This window comes from Hippocampus bargibanti, linkage group LG16, assembly GCF_051943395.1.
Source record: "Hippocampus bargibanti isolate YZ-2025 linkage group LG16, ASM5194339v1, whole genome shotgun sequence".
In the NCBI taxonomy this organism is placed as follows: Eukaryota; Metazoa; Chordata; class Actinopteri; order Syngnathiformes; family Syngnathidae; genus Hippocampus; species Hippocampus bargibanti.
In genome coordinates this window covers 4,535,145-4,561,637 of record NC_142749.1, presented here as the reverse complement: position 1 = coordinate 4,561,637, position 26,493 = coordinate 4,535,145, and the positions used below count along the sequence as shown (strand labels likewise).

General features: G+C 39.9%; 1 protein-coding gene across 1 annotated transcript in view; it reads left to right on the top strand.

The window, feature by feature from the left end:
• The first annotated feature begins 3,007 nt into the window (after positions 1-3,007).
• uvrag (UV radiation resistance associated gene) overlaps positions 3,008-26,493 on the top strand; it is a 64,209-nt gene continuing 40,723 nt past the window's right edge. Inside the window, exons 1-8 of the mRNA XM_089017521.1 lie at positions 3,008-3,362; positions 6,345-6,462; positions 6,642-6,676; positions 9,978-10,139; positions 10,349-10,423; positions 10,514-10,599; positions 13,456-13,561; positions 19,057-19,183. Of these exons, the coding sequence (XP_088873647.1) occupies positions 3,258-3,362; positions 6,345-6,462; positions 6,642-6,676; positions 9,978-10,139; positions 10,349-10,423; positions 10,514-10,599; positions 13,456-13,561; positions 19,057-19,183 (814 nt within the window). The 5' untranslated portion in view covers positions 3,008-3,257. The remainder of the gene's footprint in view (positions 3,363-6,344; positions 6,463-6,641; positions 6,677-9,977; positions 10,140-10,348; positions 10,424-10,513; positions 10,600-13,455; positions 13,562-19,056; positions 19,184-26,493) is intronic.

The following is a 26,493-nucleotide window of genomic DNA, read 5'->3' as shown; positions in this document are numbered from 1 at the left end:
TCACCCTCTCAATGTCCGAACCCTGGATGTTCAATGGTGCAGGTGACGATTGTTTCCTGCAGAAATCCACCACCAGCTCCTTGGTTTTGCCGGTGTTGATCTGGAGGTGATTCTGCTGGCACCAGTCCACAAAGTCCTTTGTCAGTCCCCTGTACTCCCTATCGTCTCCCTCTGTAATGAGGCCGACAATAGCTGAGTCGTCAGAGAACTTCTGAAGGTGGCAGGTTGGGGTGTTGTAGTTGAAGTCCGAGGTGTAGAGGGTGAAGAGGAATGGAGCCAGGACTGTTCCCTGCGGCGCTCCGGTGCTGCAGAGAAGCCTGTCCGACTCACAGTTCTTTACCCTCACGTACTGTGGCCTGTTTGTGAGGTAGTCTGTAATCCAGGATGTGAGGTGATGGTCGACTCCGGCATGCTGCAGTTTGTCCCCCAGTAGACTTGGCTGGATGGTGTTGAAGGCACTGGAGAAATCGAAGAATGTGATCCTCACCGTGCTCCCAGCATTCTCCAGGTGCAGCAACGCCGTATGGAGGAGGTAGATGATGGCATCCTCCACACCGATGCTGGGCTGGTAGGCAAACTGCAGCGGGTCCAGCGATGAGCTTGCCAGCGGTCGCAGGTGGGCAAGGACGAGTCTCTCCAGCGTCTTCATCAGGTGAGACGTCAGCGCCACCGGTCTGCATACATGCATACAAAGCATACATGTTTGCAATCGATTCAATAATTTATTCCGGTCATTTTGATGCATCTGGAGAGAAACGTAGTGACAAACTCTTTAGTACTCACAGTACCCAAAAAAGGCAGAAGATGGAACAAAGCTCAGTGGAAATTGTCTTTGTGGACGTTTTGTAAGCGAACATCACATACACTGTAGAAGTCTTGGCGCAACACACAACTATTCACCATCGCGTTATTTATGTGTGTTCCTTCTAATTTCAACATGAATTTCAACACGAAGTTTTCAGACCAAACAAAGTACCACAAAAGCATTGAGGTGATGCAAGGTATGTACTTTCTCGGTTAGGGGCATTCCTTCAGTGACGTAGGGTGAGGACTCGTCACCGACTCAAAAGCAAGACTTCCGGAATATTCAGCGCGAGTCTTAAAACGTAAAATATAGCTATATGCGGTGGAATCTTTGTAAAATACGCTCAGTAGAAGTCATTTGCAGCCATTGTACAAATTATGGACACAACTTGTCCGGAGACGTCGGTTGTCCTTTAAAGGTACATAACCGTTACCAAATATGGATTTAAATTGCTTTACACAATGCGCATAGAGGATATGTTTTCACTTATATCGTTAGCTAGCTTACAATTGTTTTGATAGTAAGAAAGTCAGAACAAATACTCGCTATAGACCTTAAAACTGGGAGTAACTTTGCCACCGTGACCTGGTATAGTTCTCCTATCTGGCTGTCCAGTGATCCCTCACTATTTCGCGGTTCACTTATTCAGAATCAGAATCAAAATCATCTTTATTGACAAGTATGTAGAACACACGAGTACTTTTGTTTCCGGTAGAACACGCTGCACTAGTATAATCATAAAAAATTGCAAAGAGGCACTATATAGTTCTATTTTGGGTTACTGTTTAAAGAGTTAATGGCATGGGAGAAGAAGCTGTTTAAATGTCTGCTGGATTTGGTGCGCATGGATCGGTAGCGCGTGCCTGAGGGGAGTAGCTGGAAAAGGTGGTGGGCAGGGTGCGGAGGGTCCAGTAGGATTTTCCACGCCCTTATTTGTTTATTGCGGTTTCAGTGCATCACAATTTTTTTTCAGGGAAAAAAACGTTAAAAATAAAAACATAGCGAATGACTCAGAGGTTTTGTACACAACTTAGATTGATTGGTTCCCAGCGCTGACATCACCCAATGACAGCATGATATGGTTTACAGCCATGGTGATTGGCTTGTGCATATACTGTACTCAGCGTCACCCAGCACCATTTTCTGTCATATTACGTGGGTTATTATTATATAACTATACTTTTTGGATTTCCATCTATCGCGAGTGGTCCTTTACCCCATTAACCGTGAAAAACGAGGGATTACTGTAATCACAAACTAAGGATGTATCGGTTCAACCAATGACTTTGTTCTCAAACAGTTACATTGGCTTTTGATGTTTTACTTTTATGAACGAATCTATTTCATTTGATTTGATTTTTTTTAATTTTAAACGGATTATTTTCTTACAGACAGTGTGTTGTCGGTATTCAAATACATTTTAAATTAGATATCAAGTATGAAGTTGACAGGATTAAGTTAATACAACTATCGATGAGAAGGTTTCTTCAGCCGTCATCTGTACAAATTTGAAGGTTTCGGACGTTTCGCCTCCTATCCAACAGGCTTCGTCAGCGAACTATAGTCTGACTGGTCGTATCGGCCCTATTTATATATCCCTAATGTCCAGCCATGGCGGCGCCGGACACAGCTATGATAGGTCCCTACTCTCAGGTTGGGGGGAGCAGAGGACCACTCCCTGTGGCCCCACTGATCGTTCCTACATTCCTGACTAACGACTGCCTCTTGGATAGGAGGCGAAACGTCCGAAACCTTCAAATTTGTACAGATGACGGCTGAAGAAACCTTCTCATCGATGGACCACTCCTGTACGACTGAGAGCTTACACAGATGTTTAATACAACTATTAATATAGTTTGATGCCACCTGCAATTATCTGCGCCAAACAATACAATTGCATAGAATTCTAGCACGTGAAGTCACGCTGTTTGGGGACTACTTCCTTATATTCCGCTTCTTTGACAGATTTCAATGTAGACCCGCCCATTGTGGAAGAGGACCTGAAAAGCAAGGCAAGACGTCTTGGGGTGACACCACGAACAAGGGGCGGGGTATTCCGCTGCTTTGACAGATTTCAATGTAGACCCGCCCATTGTGGAAGAGGAACTGAAAAACTAACCAATCTTTTACGAGTCTCGCGTTGTTTCCTGACGATGGACGTCATATTTTAGCCAATTGGAAGCGCTAGCGTCACAGCACTTAATCGGAGACGGATTTCCTAACAGTGTAGCAAAATTGCCTTTCCAGTACTTTGTTTACGTCTCGATGGTTTGCTGACAGTTGGTGTGGCTTGTTATTTGCAAGAAGAAAATAAATAAAGAAAGGAAAAACCATTAGTACGGTTTTCGTGCGGATGGCTTGACTTTTAAGACTCAAAGCCACGTTATCTGTGGATGCTGATCATGAAATGTTTTGTTGAGTGAGGGCGCCCCGCTTCAATGCCGACAGGAGGATGAGCTCCATCACCGGTCGGGTTCTCGCCATCGCCGCCGTCTCTGCTTCCAACTCTGGAGCTTCATCATCCCGATCCTTGCACGTCGAGCTCACGTCCCAGCAGGTATGCATAAAGCTTTTCAACACACCCTGACACGGATAAGCATTCAGATGACCAGCAAGCGACTGGGACAGTGCTGCCTCGGTCTCTGTGTCTTGTGAGAGTTGAGAATGCCAATAGCTACTGCTGCCCGGAGTCAAGCGGGCCTGTCAGGCTAGCTCGGAAGCTAACAGCTGCTAGCTTGCAGGTCGCTAGCTTTGGTGAAACACAGAGTCCGTTAAAAATACTCCGGAATATTCGACTCAGTCTCCGGTTTTTCCGGGTTGTTTTCAAAATGTGCATGGACTTGTTTTTTAGCCCCCTGGAATAAATATGTCAGAAAAATCCTCCAAGTAAACTTTGTGTTCGTGCTGCCAAGTGACAGGAAGCAAAACCATGGCATATGTCATTACTGGGGGTTTACTTACACTGAACGAACATGGTAAACTTAAATAGTTTTCACCCGACGTCCACTAAATTGTGCCTGAAATAAGATTCATTGACATTTGCCAGTGTAAAAGTTCTAAAGGTGTGCTATTAACAATCGCGAGTCTTTCGGTAGGCTCTTATACATGCAAGTGCTTAAATGATTTAGAAATAACAATATTGTGGCAATCTTAATTCCATTGATTGCCTCACCATGGCTGTAATCAGTTTATTGGGTAAGCCTTATAGGAAAAGTGTAACATTTACAAAGCGACACTCACGGCTAAATGAATGTTTACTACAACTACGTATGTACTTGTTTCAGCATATATGTTTAACGTTTGTTTTGAGCACGTTTTCATACATTTGCGCGGATTTATAATACTATACTGTACGGTATTCTCAACTTGTCACTCACGTGTACTGTAGTCACATGGGCAGCATTAACAGAGTTCGTTTCAGTTTTCATTCATACTGGCCCATGTCAAAAAGATTTGGTCCGATGAATGATGTGCAGATATTTGTCTTCTTCAGTGAAATAGTTCTACAATTTTGGGATGGTTGTGACAAAGTAAAGGGGAAGAAAAACAAAAGAGATAATTCTTGCAGTATTGACATAATGCAGCATCAAACAGAAGCCCAGTGTGCTATTTTTTACAAAAGTACTTTGTGTCAAGTGACCAGTTTCGAAAATCGTCCGCCTATTTTTCTTGTCATTTCTTTTAATGTCACATGCTCACTTGCATGACTTTACTCGCCAGAATATGAGGGCATGAAGAACGTGTTCTTATGTTGCTCATGCACCAAAAGTGGATACCCATGTTTGCAAAACCACCTAATGACCTTAAACAAAATGTTATTGATTTATAAGAAAATATTCATTGTCTGCACAAAATGAAACCAATAAATGGTCCCGCCCTTTGTTTTCATGTTACTTATGTAGATGCACATACGTTCATGTGGAGATACAGTAAATGCAGGGATGCAAAGTATTTTTAAATCATTTATCATTGAGAATAGTAAAAACATACCGTATGGAAATCACCTATGTGTCTGGTCATTTTATGGCTAATCTCTTGCCCTTTCGGAGTTTGTTTTTGTTGGTTTTATAGGGTGATTTTTGGCAGCTTTCTTCCCTTTCACAGCAGTTTCACGTTGCAGTCACAAATGTTCGTCTCTGTCTGGGTTCACATTCATCCAGCCATACTGACATTTGAAAGTCCGACATGGAACAATCAGTGTTCTTGTGTCTGAGGCTCTTAATCGTTTAGGGAATCCCATGACTTCCATATAATCTCAGTATGACTGCAGGCGTGCAACTGAACCTGTTGTCACCAGGGACATGGTGCACCATTGTAAACACGTTTTGCCAAAAGGAAGGGCCATGATCGACTTTTGTTTCACATATTTTATTTCCAATGTAGTATGAGTTGGCATTGCCACCTGCATGGCATAGTAGTTTTTAGACAATGGATTCTTCTTCTTCTTTTCCTTTCGGCTTTTCCCTTCAAGGGGTCGCCACAGCAAATCAGTGTCCTCCATCTTTAGAGGTTTGAGCCGCATGTTTGTTTTGGCCAAGCTTTTACGTCGGATGCCCTTCCTGACACAACCCTCTGTATTTATCCGGGCTTGGGACCGGCACAAGAATTAACAATGTTATTTTTAAGAGCAGCAAAGGTTGAATCTAGGCAATATGACTGAAAATGTCCAGTTTGCTCGATCTGACCTTTTCAGATTACCATGACCTGGATGACTGAGAATCTAAATAAACACAATGTTTCTCAGCCTATAAAAGGTTGACTTGTGACATGTGTTGACCTATTCCCCTCTTCTAGTCCATCATTCCTAAAAAATATTTAAGTGCTCTGTGTTCTGGTTACAAACATCACCAACCACTAAAATAAGATAGTACTGTACCTTATGTTCTGCTTTATATATATATCGTTCCAAAGTAGAAATTGCACCAGTCATAAAATGACTAACAAAGTCAAAACAAACCAAATAAATATCTATAAGTCACAGTATTATAAATCTCATTTTTGGCGGAAATATCTTTACATCCAACACCAAGAACACTGTGAAAGGTAATGTAAAATTAAAATAAATTGGAGAACAAGAGATTGAATAAGTGTACAATATGCTAACGGGCCACGATGCATGGACAACGTCATGAGAACATGCCTACATCGCCCTGTTGCGGTTTAATGTGAAAATAACGTGAACTGATATAATGTGTTAATTAAACATTTAAATTGCTCAAAATAAGTTGCACCCCCAGCCAAACTATGAAGCAAACAGGGACTTATTGTCCCTGTACATTATGAGCACGTGTCTGTAAAACCTGGCGAGTTCTACCATAAATATGTCATACCAACATTGCATAGAATTGTTGATGTCACTGTCACTTTTAGTGTCTTCTGTATCCGCACTAGTGCCATGGTGCAATTCTGGCTATGTCTTTTCAAATGAGTAATTGTTTCATCCTCTATCTCAAATTGAATTTGACAATTTTGGCTTTGTTTTTTTTTTTTTTTTGACGATCTCTTATAGATGTTCCATTTTATTCTGTTTGTCTAACAGAGACGATTGCGTCATCTCCGGAGTATCGCTGCAAGAAACATTGTCAATAAGAATGGCTCTCCTCTACTGGACACCTACTTCACCCTCCATCTCTGTATAGGAAATCGCATTTCTAGTGGTCAGTGTGAATTGAACTAGTAGGCCTTATTCGAGAGAATATTGTTATCTTGCCCATGTTGCCAGGCAATCTTACCAAAACAATCATAAAATGAAAAAACAACTTTAAATTGATTTCTGTAACTGATTTTACTTCATTGTATGTGTCCTTTGAATCACTCTTTCCTCATGTCCTTTTAGATTTTTACAAGAGTGAAGTCATACGTGACTCACTGGTGAGTATGATTTTTATTTATTTTATTTTTTTGCCTTTACAAGCTTCACACGATATTTGCCTTCTGGATATGCTGAGAATGTGTATCACATGGTCATGACAAGACAACATGTAATTGGAACAAGATGGGGTTCTGTGATACGGCCTGAAAATAATCATTTTTGAACAATAAACATTTTTGAACAATTTAAAATCGTCAAATTGACAAAAATGTCCTTTCAATGATTTATATGGATAAGCAAAAACATAACATGAAGACAAGATGCTGCTGTCATGTCAAATTAACCTTTGCCCCTGAAGATGTAAACAAATTGCTGCATACTGTGTGTAGCATGCCAGAAGGTTGTTTAGCTTTTGGCAATTTTTTTTGACAATGAAATCAAGTCCATATACAACATGAGGCTTTATACATGGTCTGGTACACATTACGAATGTGTGTGTAAGATTTTATTTTTTTCACCTTTAATTCTTCAGCTAAGTCAAAACCTATTCCAAATGACTTACAAAACGCTGTTTACTGACTTGTGTTCAATGTAAACCGCGTGCTTCATCCAGCTATGATTTTTTTTTTTACGCAAATGTTGCCCAAAATAAGATTCATTTCAATATCAGTAAATATTCTCGCCCTATTTACAAGACCTACAGTTATAAAAAAATACAGGAGCACTTACAAATTACGATAAACAAAGGCATCATAATTTAATAATAATAATACATTTAATTTATAAGCGCCTTTCAAAACACTCAAGGTCATTTTACAGTCACAGAATAAGCATCTCTGTCGGTGAGCAGCGGCAGCCACACGCGGCAGCGTTCACTCAACCCGGAAGTAACTCAAATACATAGAAAGCTAGCTAGCTAATATCTAGCTATCTAGCTAAATGGCTAATAGATAGCCAGTCAGTAACTAGCTAGACAGCTAGCCAGATAGCCGGATAGCTAGATAAATAAAAAGAAGTCAAAAGATATTTATTGTGACTGTATGGTTTCTTCCAGTCTGTGGATCTTGACCACCATGATCAGGATATCACATACATTTATAAACTGCAATGTTTTTTTACTTTTATTTTTTTGGCAAGGACGCAGAAAATAGGCCTGTGAATATTGGATTCTGTTGTCTTTGTGTTGCACCACCATGTGTTCAACTATCCATTGCTTCAACGATTTGTTAGCTCATCGATGGAATTTTGCATTTTTGGTTACCATTAAGCTAAGTAGACTTTTCCAAAGGCTGTTTAAAAAACTGAAGATATCATTTTCTTTGTTTAGGTTTAATTTGACAGTAATCTTTCACTGTGAGTGCCTTTAAATACCTTCACGGGTTAGAAAACAATGAATCATTCTTACTGTTTTCCAAACTGCCACTTGTTGGTGAAATAGACCAAGTGATGGCTCATATATTGAAATACTCAAAAGTCGGGTCATTCGTATCTCAAGGCAACACTCTTGGTATCGGACACTCCTTGAATTTTATTTTATTCTTTTATCGTATGAATTGGAGGAAATCATATGAATTGGAGGAAATCAGCACAGACCTTTTAGCAAGGACAGAGGAAGAAAGAGTGTGTGTGTCATGACATGAGCGACAGTGACCATGGTTGCAAAGGGGCTCAAGTGCCTTTGAATCGGGTCCATGTGACTTTTGGTCAGTGTCTTCATTTGTGGACTGATGAAATTTTATTTGAGTTTACCAACATTTTGATCTCATTGAGGGGTCTCAAACTCCGGTCCTCGAGGGCCGCTGTCTTACATATTTTCCAAGTCTCCCTGTTGCAACGCACCTGAGGCTGTGTTGCAGGGAAACTGGGAAAACATGTAAGACTAGGGCCCTCGAGGACTGGAGTTTGAGACCTCTGATCTAATTCATTTCAATGTCAATTTCACTTTTTAAAATGATAATCTTTTTAAGTGAGGCTCTGAGTCTACTCTGGGTCTCTGTCTTCTTTTTCTCTCGGCTTTTCCCTTCGGAGGTTGTCACAGTGAATCAGTGTCCTCCTTCTTCAGAGGTTGAATTCGTTAGATTTTAAATGAAATATTTCAATACTACTCCATGGAGGCTTCAAATGTTGTTGGCAGCCTTGCTGTTGAGCTAACCTAAGCTGGTTTCAGACATACTGCTCGATGACCCCTGCCCCCATCCTCTCGGGATACAAGACCTCATAAAGTATGACCAGAAGTCATGGCTCCTTTCAACTCTGTGCTCAGTTTCCACTCAAACAATTTACTGCTCTTGTGTCTTAGTCTTCTCGAATTCTGACTCAATCCTGTCATCTTGAGAAATGTTTCCTGTCGAATCTTCCTGTTTTCATTCAGCAGTGGTTTTGGACTTCCTATTAGGTGACTCTCACTAGTTCTGTGCTCTGTCACATGATGTTTTATGTTTTATTTTGTAGCTCAATGTGATCTAGGGATGAACAATGAATCAAATGCATTTCTTCATTCAAGTTTAATAAATGACAGATTTCAAATAGCAAAGGCTACACTTGAGAGGAGGGAGTCGGCGTAGGTTGTGTATCAAGTAAACCACACCTGTGCTTCATTTCGGACGTTCGGTTGGTAGGCTATATTTTCAATGTAAGGTTTTATTTATTAACCGGTACTTACTTATGTAGTTAGTTATGACTCGTATTATTAGCACACTTATCTGGAGGAAATTTGTTGTCATAGTAAAAAGTCCATGTATATTCACGGTTCATCCGTCATTTACCTTTGCATAAGTTTGACCTACAAGACCATAAAATAGATATTTATTCAGTCTAACATTGTTACTTCTAATACAGATTCATCAATTTAAAATAATATTATATGAAATCGCTAAAAAAAAATACTTTCCAAAATTTCAGGCCTCATCCTCTCCTGTCTGTCCGCCAGCGGAACTCTAAAAGATATTAATCTCTTATTCAGGCATTCATTTAAACATATCACTGAGAGAAGAATCAGATATTGACAGCAATCTTCAAACATACATCGAAAAGTATTTTGTGAAGTCACGTGATTCAAACAACATAATTGACATCTGCTTACAGTGTGTGTAGTGCTGCTTTTTGTATTTGCACCTCAACATAGGATGGAGTAAATGAGTTCTCTTCAACCCTTTATTGCACCGTACAACCTCATAACATAAGACACGGTCCACAGTAGTCACCACTGTCACTGAAAGGGTTCATAATGCAAAAAATGACATTATGACAGTCACATCATGATATCATCTTTGACATTTGATGAAAGAGAATCTGTTCTTATTGTTTCAAATTGTCCGACAGTAACATGCTGTACTGGTGATCTGTATGTGTGTTCCTAAGAATCCTACTTGGAGGAGTCTGGACTTTGGGATGTTGCCGGACCTTCTGGATACCTCTGTGTCTTGCTTTGTGGTGAGAATCTGGGGAGGACAGGATGCACAGTACCAGCTTCTCATAGAATGGAAAGTTAATCTCGATGGTCTCCGATACACGGGGCAGCAGGTCAGCCACCACACATGAAACTATGATGTCATCATAAATATTATACTTGGGTTGAATGCGATATAAATTGATGAACATTGACATTACTTTGCATGGAGCGTCCTACAATAACTTTATACAATTTACAAAAACTGTTATTTGTTCACCCAAGCAGATTCAACAAGCACCTCTGTTTGTCTAATGAGCCTGTATTGTTGTGATTTCCACAGATTCGATCCTGGAATACAAATGAGATTATATTTGGATTGAATGATGGCTATTACGTGGCTGACTTTGACCATAAAGTATGTTTATTCGTCCAATATCCAGAGAGCTCCTGGGTCATGATTTGTGATAATGTGCCCGATTTCCTCGCAAATGTACTTCTGTCACAGGACCATTTGGAGTGCAAGAAAAATAGTCTACTTCAGGTCGACCAGAGCTCAGTCAGAAATTCCTACAGTGTTTTCTCCTTGCTCAGGTAAGCTAAATGACATGAGAGTTGGGTTTTTGGGAAAATCCAAGTTATGGGTTAAAATATTTTTGTGTGTCCATGCTAAAATTAAAGTACCGTAAATGATGACATACAGAATTTTGTGCTGCCATATAAATTATTTTCTTTCAATTTATAGATATTTATATACAGTAAAGTCTCGTTATATCGATATCGGATATATCGATAGTCCCGGTTATATCGATACTATTTCTATGCACGCACGGAGAAAATTACATGCAAACAGGGTCGGATATATCGATAGTCCCGGTTATATCGATATTTTTTCGGACTCCCTTGAATATCGATATAACGAGACTTTACTGTATTGTGAAATGTATTATTGGGCACATCTGGGTCACAGTTGAGCAGTTCCGGCTTTCAATGTCGAGCCCTTATGTGGAAAATCAGGGGTCACCCATGCTGGTTCTAGAGAGCCAATGCTATAAGGCTCTTCCAACACACCTGATTCAAAATGGTGGTGGAAAGGGGTCCTCAAGCAACATAGTGGTGACTCCTGCATTAAAAAAAAAAAATTGGGTAAATGTATGCTTGCTGTCTTATTTGCACGGTAATGAAATACAGTACACTGTACTTAGCTGGCAAAAAAAGATGCAGTTCAAACTAAGACCACCAGAGGGGGGTGGTGATTTGTTGAGTGTATATCATGAGGGAAATCATAGCTCATCATTTTAAGACTCCAAACTATACACTGACGTTTGTTAGTAAACATTAGTTTGCTTTTTAGTGTCTATAAAATGTAAGAACTACTTACAGAAGCCACAAGGGCATTCCTTGGGGGAACCCTGTACTAAATATAGCCACATTAAGTACTGTACTATGCTAATTACACACATTTAGCCAAAGGTCTTGTATGGTTGAAGTTAAATTCTACCAATAATAAGAGAAAAATGCCAGTCATTTGGGTCTTTAGGAGGGTTTCCACGAACATTTTCAGACCATATAAAATTTTAAACAAGGGTTTGAAATGAGTCCCATGCATTCGCAGTGTAATGAAATGAAAGGAATTATGCAATGTAGTCTTTTTAACGCTACACATTATATCTAGACATATCATTGGTTTATATGAGAGAGAGTGGAGACCAAAGCCACTTCACAACTCGCTATACTAGTTTAGTTGAGTTTACTTCTGCCCTTTTGCTTCTTCTGTTATTACAGCTTTCTTTTATGCTTTCTTTATTTTTGTCCACACCCAGTGGGACTCCACATGGTTTAGCACGGTTACGGTGATCTATCTTTGACCCTCCTGCTGCTAGCCTTCAGGTCCTTACACCTATTAAGATTTTTCCCTGTGTCGGAGTGTTGATTTGCTAAAAAAATGGACAAAGGTTGGGGAAAAAAACCTTGATTAAAAAAAAAAGAATCAACATGATCATTATACTCTATGTTTTCAGTTTATGTGTTTAGCATGCTTTTGTGATGATATTGACATTTTGAAAATTGGATAAAAATTTAGAAAATTACGATTATTTTTTTTTTTTCGGGAGAATGAAGATCAAGTTGGAAACTTCAGAATTTTGTCCATGCGTGGATATACCGGTAACTTAAAAGTTTGGGTTTTATCCGACACCCTGTTGTATCGAATGTCACTGTCAAAGGTTCTAATGTTTTTGTTTTTCTAGATGATTATCATCTTCAAGGGTCGATTGCACAGCCATAGTCATAACTTCCCGTAAATCCTGTATAGTTGTTTGGTGTCTGACTTGTGTTGGACTAAGTTGCTGTGGTTAGTGAGAATACTCAAGGGTCCCCGGACAGTTGCCCTGCAATTGAACCCCTATGGGTGCAGGTGGCACTATCCGCCAGCTTCACTCTGGTTCATAGGTTTTGCGATTGTGCCTGAGCGCCAGGCCAAAGGTAAAAAAAAAAAAGAACGATGGGGGCTGACATGCGTGAAAAGAAGAGTGTAGATAACTGTTCTCACCTGGCGGTGGGGAGACCCTATCAGATTCTCCAATTGCAATCACCTAAACACATGAAGCTGTCAAAACAAATTAGCCCTGATGTTCCAACCCTCTATCTTCAACTGTCATCACTGTCACCTCAAACAGATTAAAAAGTGGGGGCATCAAATATGAAATGATTTTACTACAGGTGGCCTCAATTACCTTTACTTTTTTTTAAACTTAGCCGCAGGAAAGTTAGATCCAAACGCAACCGCCGATAGTTTCATCATGGGGGGAAAAAAGTCCCCTGAGGATTTTTAAAATGTTCCCAGCATAATTCAAGTCGGTATAAAACAGACTCTCGCACAAAATCCACAGTACATGCCACAGGAAATCTCAATTCACTTCACTCTGACCAGAGATATTTTATCCAGGTTTAAAATTGCATTTTTGTCAAATATTGGGTTCAGAAATACATGGTTATATACGGCACCTGAGCCGCATTTAAGTCGTCCATCTCTGGTCTAAGAAATTGTAGATGCTGTTTTCACTCTTGCTCTTTAAACAGTGGCATCCCAAGAAGGAGTTGGAAAAATGACCTAACCCCCCCCCCCCACCCCCCCCCAAAATATATATATATATATATATATATATATATATATATATATATATATATATATATATATATATATATATATATATATATATATATATATATATATATATATACACACACACACAGTAAAGTCTCGTTATATCGATATCGGATATATCGATAGTCCCGGTTACATCGATATTTTTTCGGACTCCCTTGAATATCGATATAACGAGACTTTACTATATATATATATATATATATATATATATATATATATATATATATATATATTTTTTTTTTTTTTATATATATATAAATAATTTTTTTTCCTTACTATAGGCTCCACACAGCCCAACGAGCCATCAAACAGACCCAAGTGACAGTGCTAAAGATTGGGAAGGAGATTGAGGAGAAGTTGAGAACAACAGCAACATGCACAGTGCGGGTGAGTGCAGTCACACAGCAACACTGAATTTGATTGCGCTGATAACTTTTAGCCTCAGTTGACCGAATTGCCTCTGTTCAGTCACCCTCATTGGCTTCAATTTGTAAATTTGTCACTTATCCACATAACCACTTGAATTTCACATTTATTTTGAAAAAAATATAAATAAAGATTGGATGAGTTAAAAAAACGACTTTACCTAGTGTCTGAAACTCGTGACAAAAATTTAGCGGACACCAGGGCAGACAACTCTGAAAAGTTGCCTGCCCAGCCATAATGTTGCCTGCCCCATTTTTCACAACTTGAAACACAATAAGATGACTAATCGCAAAAAAAAAACAACACATGTTACAAAGTATTAAGGATTCATAATAAGAATATATAACAGAACAACACTTTAAAATTAAGTAATTGATGTACCTACCACAAATGCTCCCTTGCTTAATTTATCATAAATATCCCTTGCTGATGATTTTGCTCCATTTGTCCAGTTGGTCCATACACTGTTCGGCATGTTGCACAATGCAATGTTTGTGTTGCGTCATCTGCAACAAGCTAATGTATGTTTACGTTTTGTAGCTTCATAAATTTTGTTTGCTTCTTTTGAATCTTCTGTGGCTTCTGATTGGCTGCAGAGTACGCAAATTGCAAACAAACGGAAATTACGAAATTTCCAAACCGAACGAAGATTTTGAAATCGGAATAAAGCAAACATTTGAAAAAAAAAACAACAATAATAAAAAAATATGGCAGGCAGATTGAACACTCCAAATTCCAAATTGTCCCTAGGTGTGAGTGCGAGAGTGACTGTTCTATGTCTTTGTGTGCCCTGTGATTGGCTGGCAACCAATTTAGGGTGTCCCCCGCCTCGTGCCCGAAGACGGCTGGGATTGGCTCCAGCACCCCCCATGACCCTAATGAGGAATAAGCGGTACGGAAAATGGATGGATGGAAGAATGGATCTTCTTCTTTTCCTTTTAGCTTTTCCCTTCAAGGGGTCGCAACAGCAAATCAGTGTCCTCCATCTTTAGAGGTTCGTTTGATCCGCATGTTTGTTTTGGCCAAGCTTTTACGTCGGATGCCCTTCCTGACACAACCCTCTGTATTTATCCGGGCTCGGGACCGGCACAAGAAGACTTATGTCCCTTTATATATATATATATATATATATATATATATATATATATATATATATATATATATATATATATATATATATATATATATATATATATATATATATATATATATAGAGAGAGAGAGATTTTTTAAGTTGTTTGCCGCCAGGGCGGTGCCATTCTGTAAGTTGGACGCCCAACATAAAAGTTGGACGCCCCGGGCAGACGTTATTTCAGACACTGCTTTACCATAGGGCGGTAATTGCTTCGGGCTGCGATTTGCTGCCCATTCGCCTTTATACTAATAAGCACTCTGCTGAGCCTATTGCTTGAAAAGCGCAACCGAATTTAAGAGCTTGTATCACCCAAACTAATACGGGATGTAATTTCACACACTCCCTGACCAGTGATTGTTTCTTTCCATTTTGGTTGCTTAACGTATCGGTGCAGAAGGAGAAATAGTCCATCTGTCAAAATGGATCCAACATCCATTGTTTATGTTGCCTTCCAACTGTCGTATCCTCAAGTGGAATACAAAGCAAACGCACGAAAGCATAGCTAACATTTTTGGAATTGGTAGCCACACAGCTGTGAAAGCGAACCTCTGGTCCCTGGTTTGGATTGGATTGGATTGGATTTGCCTTTATTAGTCTCACAGTGGAGAAATTTACATTTCACAGCAGCAAAGTGATGAAAGGAATGAAAGTAGAAAAACAAAATACATGAGCTGCTGGAAAGGCAGCCACTCTCGGGGCGCCGTCTTGAAGTCAAAAGAACAAAAAAAACTAAATAACAAATAATATGACAGCGTAGATGCAATATGACAAAACAAAGACACAGAGAGACATTCATTCTTCAGGACTTGCTGTACCCTCTTTGTGATGACATGAAGCAGTTCTAGATGAAAGAGGAGAGGATCAAAGCGTCTTTCCACCAGTGGATCAGGGACATCATGGTGGAATGTGCACGTTTGATATATTTATTGTAAATACTGTACAGTACTGGCTTTATATGCTGCTCGTTGAGTGGCTTGCGGCAGTGATAGTTTTTCTTTTTTTATCCAGTAGGTAGACTTTCCTTGAAGAGGAATTCATATCTTACTGGACCTTTCAGTCAGTTGGATAGTGACGTTAGATTCACCATGAGTAAATATGTAGCCTGCTGAATAACACATGGAGATTTTGTTTCTCCGGTGTTGACACATCGGTGATGGTGGCCAGTGTGTGCTCGTCTAGTCATGTTCATAAACATGCTGTGTTTACATTTAAGGCTTTTTCATCAGGTGGGAAAGAAGTGGCGGGCCACCCCCAGGTCAGTGATGAGATTCTATCTCAGGTGGAGCAGTTCAAGTACTTTGGGGTGTTGTTCATGAGTGAGGGTGAGAAGGGGCGGGAGATCGGAGTTGTGTCTGCAGAGGTGTAAACTGTATTAGCTTGTCATGGCGAAGAAAGTTCCCGAATTGATTGAGGAATTGAAAAGTGTGACGTGGAGCGCCATTCCCGAATTTGTACAGGTTCTGTATTTTCTTGCCGGGGTGCCGATGAAGCACTGGACAGACCACTAGCTATGTTTTTTTCCCTTCCACGAGGGGGGAGCATTTACTTTTTATCCATGTCAGCGCTTTGTTACAGCTTCAGCTGTTGTTAGTGCGCTGTATAGATCAATATGTATGTATTGTATTCCGTACAGCCGACCAATTTCAAGCTCAGATAACTCCAGACCCACAAAACATAGGAATGAACTATTTTTTCTGATGAAAGAAGAAAGTCTAAGGTTTCTAATGTTGTATTTAATATTTATGTAGACCTAAAACAGTCTGGACAGTAGGGATATATATATAGGGCCGAAGCTACCAGCAAAAGACTTAAGTTCGCTGATGAAGCATCTTGCATAAGAAGCGAAACGTCCGACACCTTCAAAGAAGAACAGATGACTGCTGAAGAAACCTTCGATGGACCACTCCTGTACGACTGAGAGCTTACACAGACACGTAGTCCTAAAACTCAATATTCTGTGGGTTCTGCAATTTGAGTGAAAATGACAAAAACACTGGCGCTGGAGTGAACACATTTTTGCACATCGTCTGGTGCTGAATTAGTTAATAATACCCATTTTTCCCACTTTCCTTACCCCCAGACGTTTGTAATAATTAAAGGCATGCCACTCCATTGGCTTGACTTAGTTGCACCATAACACGCAGTCACCATTGTTTTGACACAAAGATGCCTTTTCAAAGTCTTGTCTGTGATATTTCCTTCTTATTGAAAACATTCCTTCAAACCCCCATTCAGAGCTCACATCAGCTAAAAAAAAGACTTAATCCTTGTTTTCTACCATTTGGTACCTGCCCACCAACTTGGAATGAGTGCTGTATTGTGTCGCTCTTCTAAAGGTTTTTCCCCTCGTTGCCTTTGTAGAGCTTCCTCTGACACTGTGAGCATCATAGAGTGAGCCTAGATCAAAGTCTCACAGAGTGACGGCCACCAACCTCATTGCATGGCCCTTTCACCCCATCACCCACCCTCAGCCATTAATCTCCTGGGTTCCAACGTGCTACCCCCACGCTTGCTGTGTATTTACACAGCTGACCCATAACTGTTTGATGTTCAGTCGAAATCACAGGCACAGTGCTGGTGCGCGCGTGAACGACTCATCAACTGGGCTGCTAAAACTCTATTCATTTGTGTCCAAGCCATTGGTGGTTTACATACAAAGCATTGTGTCCAAAGCTCATGTCAGGACGTACACTCCATTCAGCTTTGCTCTTCTGTGATTACGTTTAACTGTCATGTTCTCTTCATTTCTGTACTTTTTAAGAAGCGGAATCTTTGTCTGATCCTCTCCTACGATCCTTGTCTAAGTAGTGTGAGGGTTGCGGAGGTGGTTGACTTGCTCCTGGATCAAAATCAAGGTTGAATCTTTCACCGTAACATGGTGTGCATGGCTGTCGTAAGCAGTTAAAAATGTCCCTTGTATTTTCGTGTGTATGTAATTATATCTTCCATAAATTGGCATTGAATCAGGTGATCAATTAAAAGAAAAGTGTGTTAGAAATTAAAAACATAAAATTAGTTATAGTATAAATAGTAGCACATCGACTCACAATTTCAGTGTTTAAAATTGAGCGTTATATCACACTCGCTGTTTTTCCTGGTTCTGCAATAGACATTTAGTTACACCAGAGGGAGATGAGGTCCTGTGCAACTTCCCGAGTCAGTTTTTACTCTGGATGTGACAGGAAGGTTACCCATGATAGATACAGGTCACACATCCTACCAATCAAGGATGGTTGGAAACTGCCCAAATTGCCCTGGTCTCATCAGTAAATATAAATGAAAACCGACGTATGACTGACGTCCAAAACAACGGGTGTTGTCCATAAAGTTAGGTTCTTGCTTTAGCAATCAACCAGAGTTGCTTTTTTATCCTGCTTGTCATCATCTGAGTCACAGGTAACTTCTTGCAGATCCCAGCTGTCTTTGGTCAGGAGTTAGGGCACACACTGGACCGGTGGATAACCAATGACAGCAAACCATTCACAACCACCCCTACAGTGTGCATGATTTTGAGTCACTTCAATCAGTCAGTTCAATTAAGTATGGAAGGAAGGAAGCAAGAGGACCTGTAGGAAAAACAACCACAAGCATGTTGTGGTCATGTTAATTCAGAACAGTATGGACTGAGCCATTTTTTATTTTTTTTTGTTGTCTGGATTTTTTGGGAGCCGAGGGTGAAAATAAACATTTGAGGGTAGAGGTTGAAAAAAAAAGTTTTTTTTTTCCAAAAAACCCAAATCCTTACGCCCAAAGCATTCAGTATACATAATAATGCTTGGATACATTATACGGTATTCAGGAGAAAAAAACTATCCTACCCACCTACTCCCAACGATATTAAAAACATAAAATGGAAAAAAAAACTCTTGGAAAAAAATCACCCACAGGAACCCACGACTCGTTGGATTAAAAAAATATATCTAGATACAAATACTTTTACCAGTCATGTTCTTTGCTGTTTGGTCATGCAATATAGATTTTTTCCAATTTTAAAAATATGACCCAAAAATGAAGTTGTAAAACAATGTTTAATACATTGTTGATCAGAAGATCAAACCATTAGTTTTTCAACATCGATTTATCCACTCCATAGGGCACTTATGCTCCATATCAGCAGGCCTTGGTTTCAACACCGTTTTCGCAACACTGAGCAGGATCAACAGGATACAGAATATATTTATGGACACACCTTTGCTGTTGTGCTTTAAAAATATTTTTGAAGGGGCGATAAGGTTTTAAACACAAACACTTTTGTGACCGCTTCGTGAATGCTTTCCTTAAATTTCTTCACTTTGTGTTCCTTTTTGTTTGCTCTGAGCAGAAAAAGGAGCGGGAGTGCATGCAGCTGCGTTTGGCTGTGCTTCATAGTGAACTGCAGCGGCAGAGGAAGGCCCTCAGCAGAGAAATTGATGTGCGGCAGAAGGACATGGCACAGCTTCAGATGAAAGGTAAGATGTGCAGGCATTAGGCAAACAGACTTACACCACATATAAATGAATTTATTGATGCCAACAGGCTTTTGAATTCACCCAAACAGTTATTTTGAATGCTCTCAAGTCACCTCAAATGTATTTCAAATGCACATTAAAACAACCAGTGCTGGACATGGAACAAAAAAAGTCAGACAACAACAAAGGATGAAACAATAAATTCAGAACAAAGACAAGAAAAAAAGCCCCAAAACAATAAAATTAAAATACAGTCTCTGCGAGTCAAAAGCCAAAGAATACAAATTAGCTTCTGAGGGGTGTAGAAGCTCAGAGAGATAAGGTAGGTTCAGAACATTTCAATATTTGAAAATAAGAGCATCTTAAAAAATACTCTGAAAAGTATGGTGAGCCACTGAAGGAATGCCAGAGAGGAGTTATTTGATCCTCCTAAGAGTACCGGTGAACAGTAGCATTTTGGACCAACGGGAGATGTCTGATGGAGGATTGGCTGACTCCAAAATAAAGTGCATTAGAGTAATACATCAGAGATGTGACAAATTACTGTTTCAAAGTGCTGTTGAGAAACTAGAGACTTTACTTTTGCCAGCCGCCTAAGATGAAACAAGCTGGAGTCAACAACAGTACCAATTTGCCTGTCCAGTTTAAAATTGAAGTTTTGATCTGTTGGCTTTAGATAAGAAGCAAGTCGGCCCAAGTGCGCATGATGAAATCTACAAGCCCCAAATATTATCACTTCTGTTTTTGTTTCATTGAAAGTCAAGAAATTCAGGGCTATCTAGTTCTTGATTTCCTCAAAATAGGACACAATTAGTTTATTAAATTGAGGTTGTAGCAGATGATGTTGCTTGTCATTTTACAGTGATACCTCAGTTTACAAACTTAATTGGTTCCCAGAAAGTGTGTGTAAGGTGAAAAGTTCGTCTGCCCAACATTTATTTCCCATAAGAAACCATTAAAAATGAGAATAATCCGTTCCTAGCTCCCCATAAAACATAATTTTCTACTAAATAAGCCTTAAAACTACACAAAATATATCGTATTTTATGTAGAATAAATGTGCTATTGTATTGTAATTAAAGAGATAAACTGTAGTGTATAATAGTCGTTTTATTTACCTTTGTGATGGTAGTTGTCAATGGATGACAAACTTCCAGGCTGCCTCTTGATGATATGCGAGTGAAAATGCCGTGCTTTGTCTGCGATAATACCCTCACTCACACAGCTACTTTTCATTAATCCAAATCAACAGAAGTTTTTCAACCTATTCTATTACCTGAGACCGTTGCTTAGACAACAAAGAAACACCCTTAGCCACACGTAGCAATGATCGCCTTAGCATACTGGTAGTGGGATGCTAAATCACACAAACACACACTTCGTTCGTGTTTCTTGATGATCTCTGCCTTCTCCTCGACCGTAATTCTGTTTTGTGACCTATTCGACTGAACACTAGCCTGTGGTCGGGTCTTTTCAGTCCCATAATAGCAAAAGTATCCTCAATAACTAATAAAGGCATATCCAATCCAATCCAATAACAAACCACATATGCACTCAAAGCAAGGGGTGATGAAAACAAGTCCGCCAGCCACCGTGGCGCTCCGTGTGCTTTGGTTCGTTTGCCGAAAACTAGTTTGTGTGCCAAGATTATATTCTCGCGAGTTTAATGTTCGTAAGGCGAAAAGTCATTTAGCTAAAGCGTTCATAAACTGAGGTATCACTGTATATCCCACATCATAACTTCAATTCATTTGTCGTTCTGAGTGTTGTGTAAAGTGCCCTTGAGCCAAACCCTGGACACTAAACCATTCCTGGGAGAATTTTTTTGTCAAATGCTTTAAACTGAGTGAATGCTGCTCAACAACCGCTGTTAGCAGTTTGATGTTAATACAGCTGTTTATGTAAGTGTGGAACTAATTGGAGCTCACCACCACAGGTGTGAGGAGACAAATTGCAGGAAATCAAACCACAAGAGTACAGTAACAAAAAAGACACAGTGAATGGAATGTGTAAAAACACTCCCACAAAAACACTTAAATTAAAATATCGTGCCATATTTTTTATTCAGGCATTCTTTTCCATGGTTTGACCCAATTCTGTTATGTCTGCAGTTTCTTGCATTGGTGTTATTTGACCTGAAATGTAATTTACCGCAGTTTCCCCCATGTTCATTGGGAAGTGGAAGGTGAATGCAAGGGCATGGCGCACAAGGCTTGGTTTGGCAAGCTCACTAATGAATTAACCAAAATACTTGCGCAGGTGTACTCAGGTATGCTAGCGCCAAAGTATTTTGCTAGTATGTGCTTCTGTCTGTTTTTTTTGGGGGGGGCTCAACTATGTTTCACTAGACTGTTATTAAAAAAGCAAAAAAGTGCCTTTCTAACTAAGGATCACCAAACTATACTTTTGAACGGTGCTGTGTTTTCTTAAAATGTTAAATCAGCCCAAAACAATTTGTTTTTCTAAAATGCAAAATTGATGACAATCATGGAAGACAAGTTTTACCGTTTTTATTTCAGCAGCACATTTTTGCCCTGATTCGATTTATTTACGGACATAAAGTGCTTTTGATGGCGCTTAATACGGCAGTGGAACGCTTTTTTTCTTACTTTCAGTTGAACGTTTGTTTGAATTTACCCTCAGCATGACTTTTTTTTTAAACATTTTTTTTATTCTTCAAAAAAAGCATGGACAAACGATTTAAAGGACAATCGACGCCTCCGGACAAGTTATAATTTTTAAAGTCACGTCAAATGACTTCTACTGAGCGTATTTTACGTTTTAAGACTCGCGCTGAATATTCAGCAAGTCTTGTTTTCGAGTTGATGACGATGCCTGACATGACGTCACGTCTGGAACGCCCCTGACCCTTGAGAAAGCGACACACAATGCATTTTGGGTACTTTGTTTGGTCTGAAAACTTCGTGTTGATCCGTGTTGATGGCGAAATTAGAAGGAAAACACATAAATAATGCGATGGTGAATCATTGTGTGTTGCATCAAGACTACTATTTGATTCTAGTTGACACAAATTCCCAGCAGGCAAATCAGCCCATTTCCAACAGAGCTTGTGCGCCATCTTGTGCATTTTCTGGGAGGCTACATTGGAGTACTGATGGCTCGAATTGATACGCAAGTACTTCTTTCATCGATTGCAAATATTTATGCTTTCCTCTTCAGAACTATTTGAATCATATTCATTACTGGATGAGTAACAAGAAAGCATCTTCTCCGAATCTGAAGCCATTGTTTTGATTCTCGAGCAGACGTCCTGGCGTGATATCACGAACAAGGGGGACGGGACCTTCTGAAACTCACAATTTCCGAGGTCATTTTGAAGTAGTTTTGGGACACTTTAACTCATTTTTATTGGTGTTTTGTATTTCACTAATAATATCAGTCTGCGTATTTTGGGTATTTACATGCTATAAAATGTTTTTCTGATGTCAGTTAGGAAACAAAATAAATGGTGTCGGTTGTCCTTTAATGTAACCGGTGATTCCATTCAACGACGTGTTTTCCTGTGTAAACTCGACACATTACACATACAGTGCTAATTAGACTGAGGTTTCTTTGTAGATTTTAATAGACAGCTTTGCACCTTGGTGTAATTGCGACATGATCCATCCCTCGAGGCCTTCCGGAATGGATTGTTATCCTCCATTCTTCAGTGCAATCTTATCTGTACCTGGCCGTGTGGTCTTCACATTTCACACGTAGCTAAAGGGCCCATTAGCAAATAATTCAAGCTCCCCGGAAACTGGCCTCTGTCAAAACAAATGGCCTCAAAAACCCAAACATCTTGGAAATACTTTCTGCGCGTGCGTGCATTTGTGTTGCGTTGCGTGCCTGGATGAAAACGACAGGAGCAGATAAAATGCGTTGAGCATCGGACACCTATGTTTTAGTGACAAACCAATGAGAATATTGCTCAAGACTTGCCTTTTTTCATCTTGGACATTGTTAGCACAGTAAACACAAACCCTGAGCTATTTATATTATCCTGATGACAGCTATAAGGGGCCACTCGGTGCCTGCTAATCCACTTGGTGGGACAGACTCCTGCTAATTTACTTGACTTACAGACTCCTGCATATTTTGTGTGCAATTCATGACAGAAATCTTCGGCGAGAGTCGTTATTTGCTTTTAACAGATGTGAATTTAAAATACAAGCCATTCAGCCCTCCCTCCTAAAGTGACGGATCTGTTGGAGAATTTCCTTTCTATGAGCTTTAGAAAACAACATCAGGCCATGAACAGTGTTTGTTAACATTGGTAAAATGAGTGTTTCTTATGCTCTATCTAACAGTTAGAGTTATTGGCTGATAAATGTCAGTTGTGTGTTTGTTATACCAAAACAAATGAACTTCAGAAAAGGTATTTTATTCAAGCTCAAAACCATTCGGGTTCTCCCACCGGCAGCTCAGCGGGACGAATTTGCTTTTTCCAGGGGTCTCGACTGAAACTGACTCGGATTCCTGATTTAGTGTCCTTTTTATTCTTAAATCATAATGTTGTGTACCGGTTGGTGGAATTTGGTACAGCACACTCAGTATGGTCTCATGGTCTCAAAATTCTCTCTGTAACTTCTGAACTGGTTTGTTCGGAGGACATTCATGCAATAATTATGGCCGCTTTTTGCAGGTATTGAGCTTTTTCTTGAATTGAGGCAGAAGAAGGACCATCTTGACCATACGCCATGACATGTATTCTGTAAATTCGATGGAATGCAGGAAACATACTTTAAGTTTCGTGTCCAAATAACATTATTATTATCATGTTAGAGCATCCATTTAAAGGACAATCGACGTCTTCGGACAAGTTGTGTCCATAATTTGTAAAATCACTTCAAATGACTTCTACTGAGCGTATTTTACAAAGATTCTACCGCATATAGCTATATTTTACGTTTTAAGACTCGCGCTGAATATTCAGCAAGTCTTGTTTTCTAGTTGATGACGATGCCTGACATGACGTCACGTCTGGAACGCCCCTGACCCTTGAGAAGGCGACACACAATGCATTTTGGGTACTTTGTGTGGTCTGAAAACTTCGTGTTGATCCGTGTTGATGTTGAAATTAGAAGGAAAACACATAAATAACGCGATGGTGAATCATGTGTGTTGCACCAAGACTACTATTAGATACTCGCTGACACAAATTCCCAGCAGACAAACTGCCCATTTCCAACGGAGCTTGGGCGCCATCTTGTGCATTTTCTGGGCGCTACATTGGAGTCCAGATGCCTCAAAATGAGACGGAACGACTTCTTTAATCGATTGCAAACATTTATGCTTTTCTCTTCAGAAATATTTGAATCATATTCATAACTGGATGAGTAACAAGAAAGCATCTTCTCTGAATCTGAAGCCATTGTTTTGATTCGTGAGCAAGGCAAGACGACCTGGCGTGACGTCACGAACTGGGGGCGGGTCTTTCTGAAAATCCCCCGTTTCGAGCTGATTCGTGGCAGTTTTTGGACATTTTTATTGGTGTTTTGCATTTGACTAAAAATAACAGTCTGTGTTTTGGGTATTTTAGATGCTATAAAACGTTTTCTCTGATGCCAGTTAGGAAACGAAAAAAAATGGTGTCGGTTTTCCTTTAAGAAAACTTCACAGAAGAGCAATGGGCTCATAGTTAGTGCGCTGGGGCTAATTTTGCTTGAGGCAATCATAGATTCATTTAAAACCAGCCCTTAACTCATTCACTGCCAGGTGATGTGCAAAAATGTGTCCACTCCATTGCCAGGGTTTTTGTCGTTTTTCACTCAAATTGCAAGACCCACAGAATATTGAGTTTTAGGACTACATAAACATTCAATGCAGTGTAAAAAACCTTAGACTCTCAGAGAAAAAAAGAGTTAATTCCTACGTTATATGGGTCAGTGGTTAGTGCGCCAACCTCACAGCAGAAGTTCCGGGTTCAATTCCAGTACCGTCCTCTGTGTGTGGAATTGGCCTGTTCTCCTCAGGCCTGCATGGCTTTTCTCTGTGTACTCCGGTTTCTTCCCACATTCCAAAGACATGCATGGCAGGCCGATTGAACACTTTAACATGAGTGTGAGCGCATATGTTTTTTTTGTCTCTGAGTGCCCTGCAATTGGCTGGCAACCGGTTCGGGGTGTCCTCCACCATTGCCCGAGGACGGCTGGGATAGGTTACTGTTGGGGTAATTCGCTATACGAACAACTTTAAAGATCTTTTTGCATCGTTTGTTTATGTTTTGGACTTCCTGATACATCATCCTGCCTGCCTTTACATGATGTCACATCCTATTAGGTCCGTCTTATAAATGCTCTCCCAGCGAGTCTTTCATCCTCTTCCCTCTTTTCTTTCTGTCCCTCCTCGACCTCCCACGATGTCTCTTCTCTCTACGAGATTAAACTAATTTATTCTGTTCAACACCTGTCTTCCTGCTGATTTAACCATCCTCTGCTATCAACACCCTCAGAAGCGATGAACCAGGAACGAACGATCACTTTCAACCCATTAGTTCGACTCTGAATAAAGCGGCGCAGAACATGGATGGATGTAGGTTGTACTTCCCCACATAAGTGACACTTTTATTCAAAGTTGGAGCTGGCATTTTCTGGCTATAAAGACACAGACTAAAAAGCATGCATCCTGTGAAAATCTGCAGCATGTACCCCACTACACCTTCCCTATTGTAGAGGTCGCAGAGTTCAGGCCTTATTGCACAACGCTGCACTGGAGTTTGTCATGCTGTGAAACCCAGCCAAGAACCGTGGGACTCGAGATTGTATTCGTCAAGAGATTTTAGTGCGCTTCCTGATGGATTTATTGCCATGATGATCATTTCAACAGCAGCTGGCACAGCCTTTTTCTTTATATATTCACAGTAAAGTATAGATCCTCAATAGCAGGATTTTTTCTTAAACATGAAATTAGACAATTCGAAAGTCTACTGCACGTATATTGCTGTATTTTATCTTTCTGTGCCAGTAAAGTTGGTGATGAGATGGAAGAAGAGATTGGCAGTGCTGGGAATTACATGAAAGCAACAATGCAATAAGAGATATGGCCTGTCTGATCTGTGTCTCTTTGAAGAAGAACTGCTTTTTTTTTCTCGCCCCCACCTCTGTTCCTGCGGGAGTTTGAACTCAATGTATAACAGAATAGCCCTGGGTGCGAGTTTTCTAGTCAAAATCTGTTTCTGCTTTAGAATATTGCTCAAGGTTAAAGTCATCTGAAATAGTCTTTGCTCACTTACACGAGCAGCAAGGTGACCCGCTTATTAAAAATAATCATTGTATATGTGATATGCAGGATTTAATTTTTGCATTGCT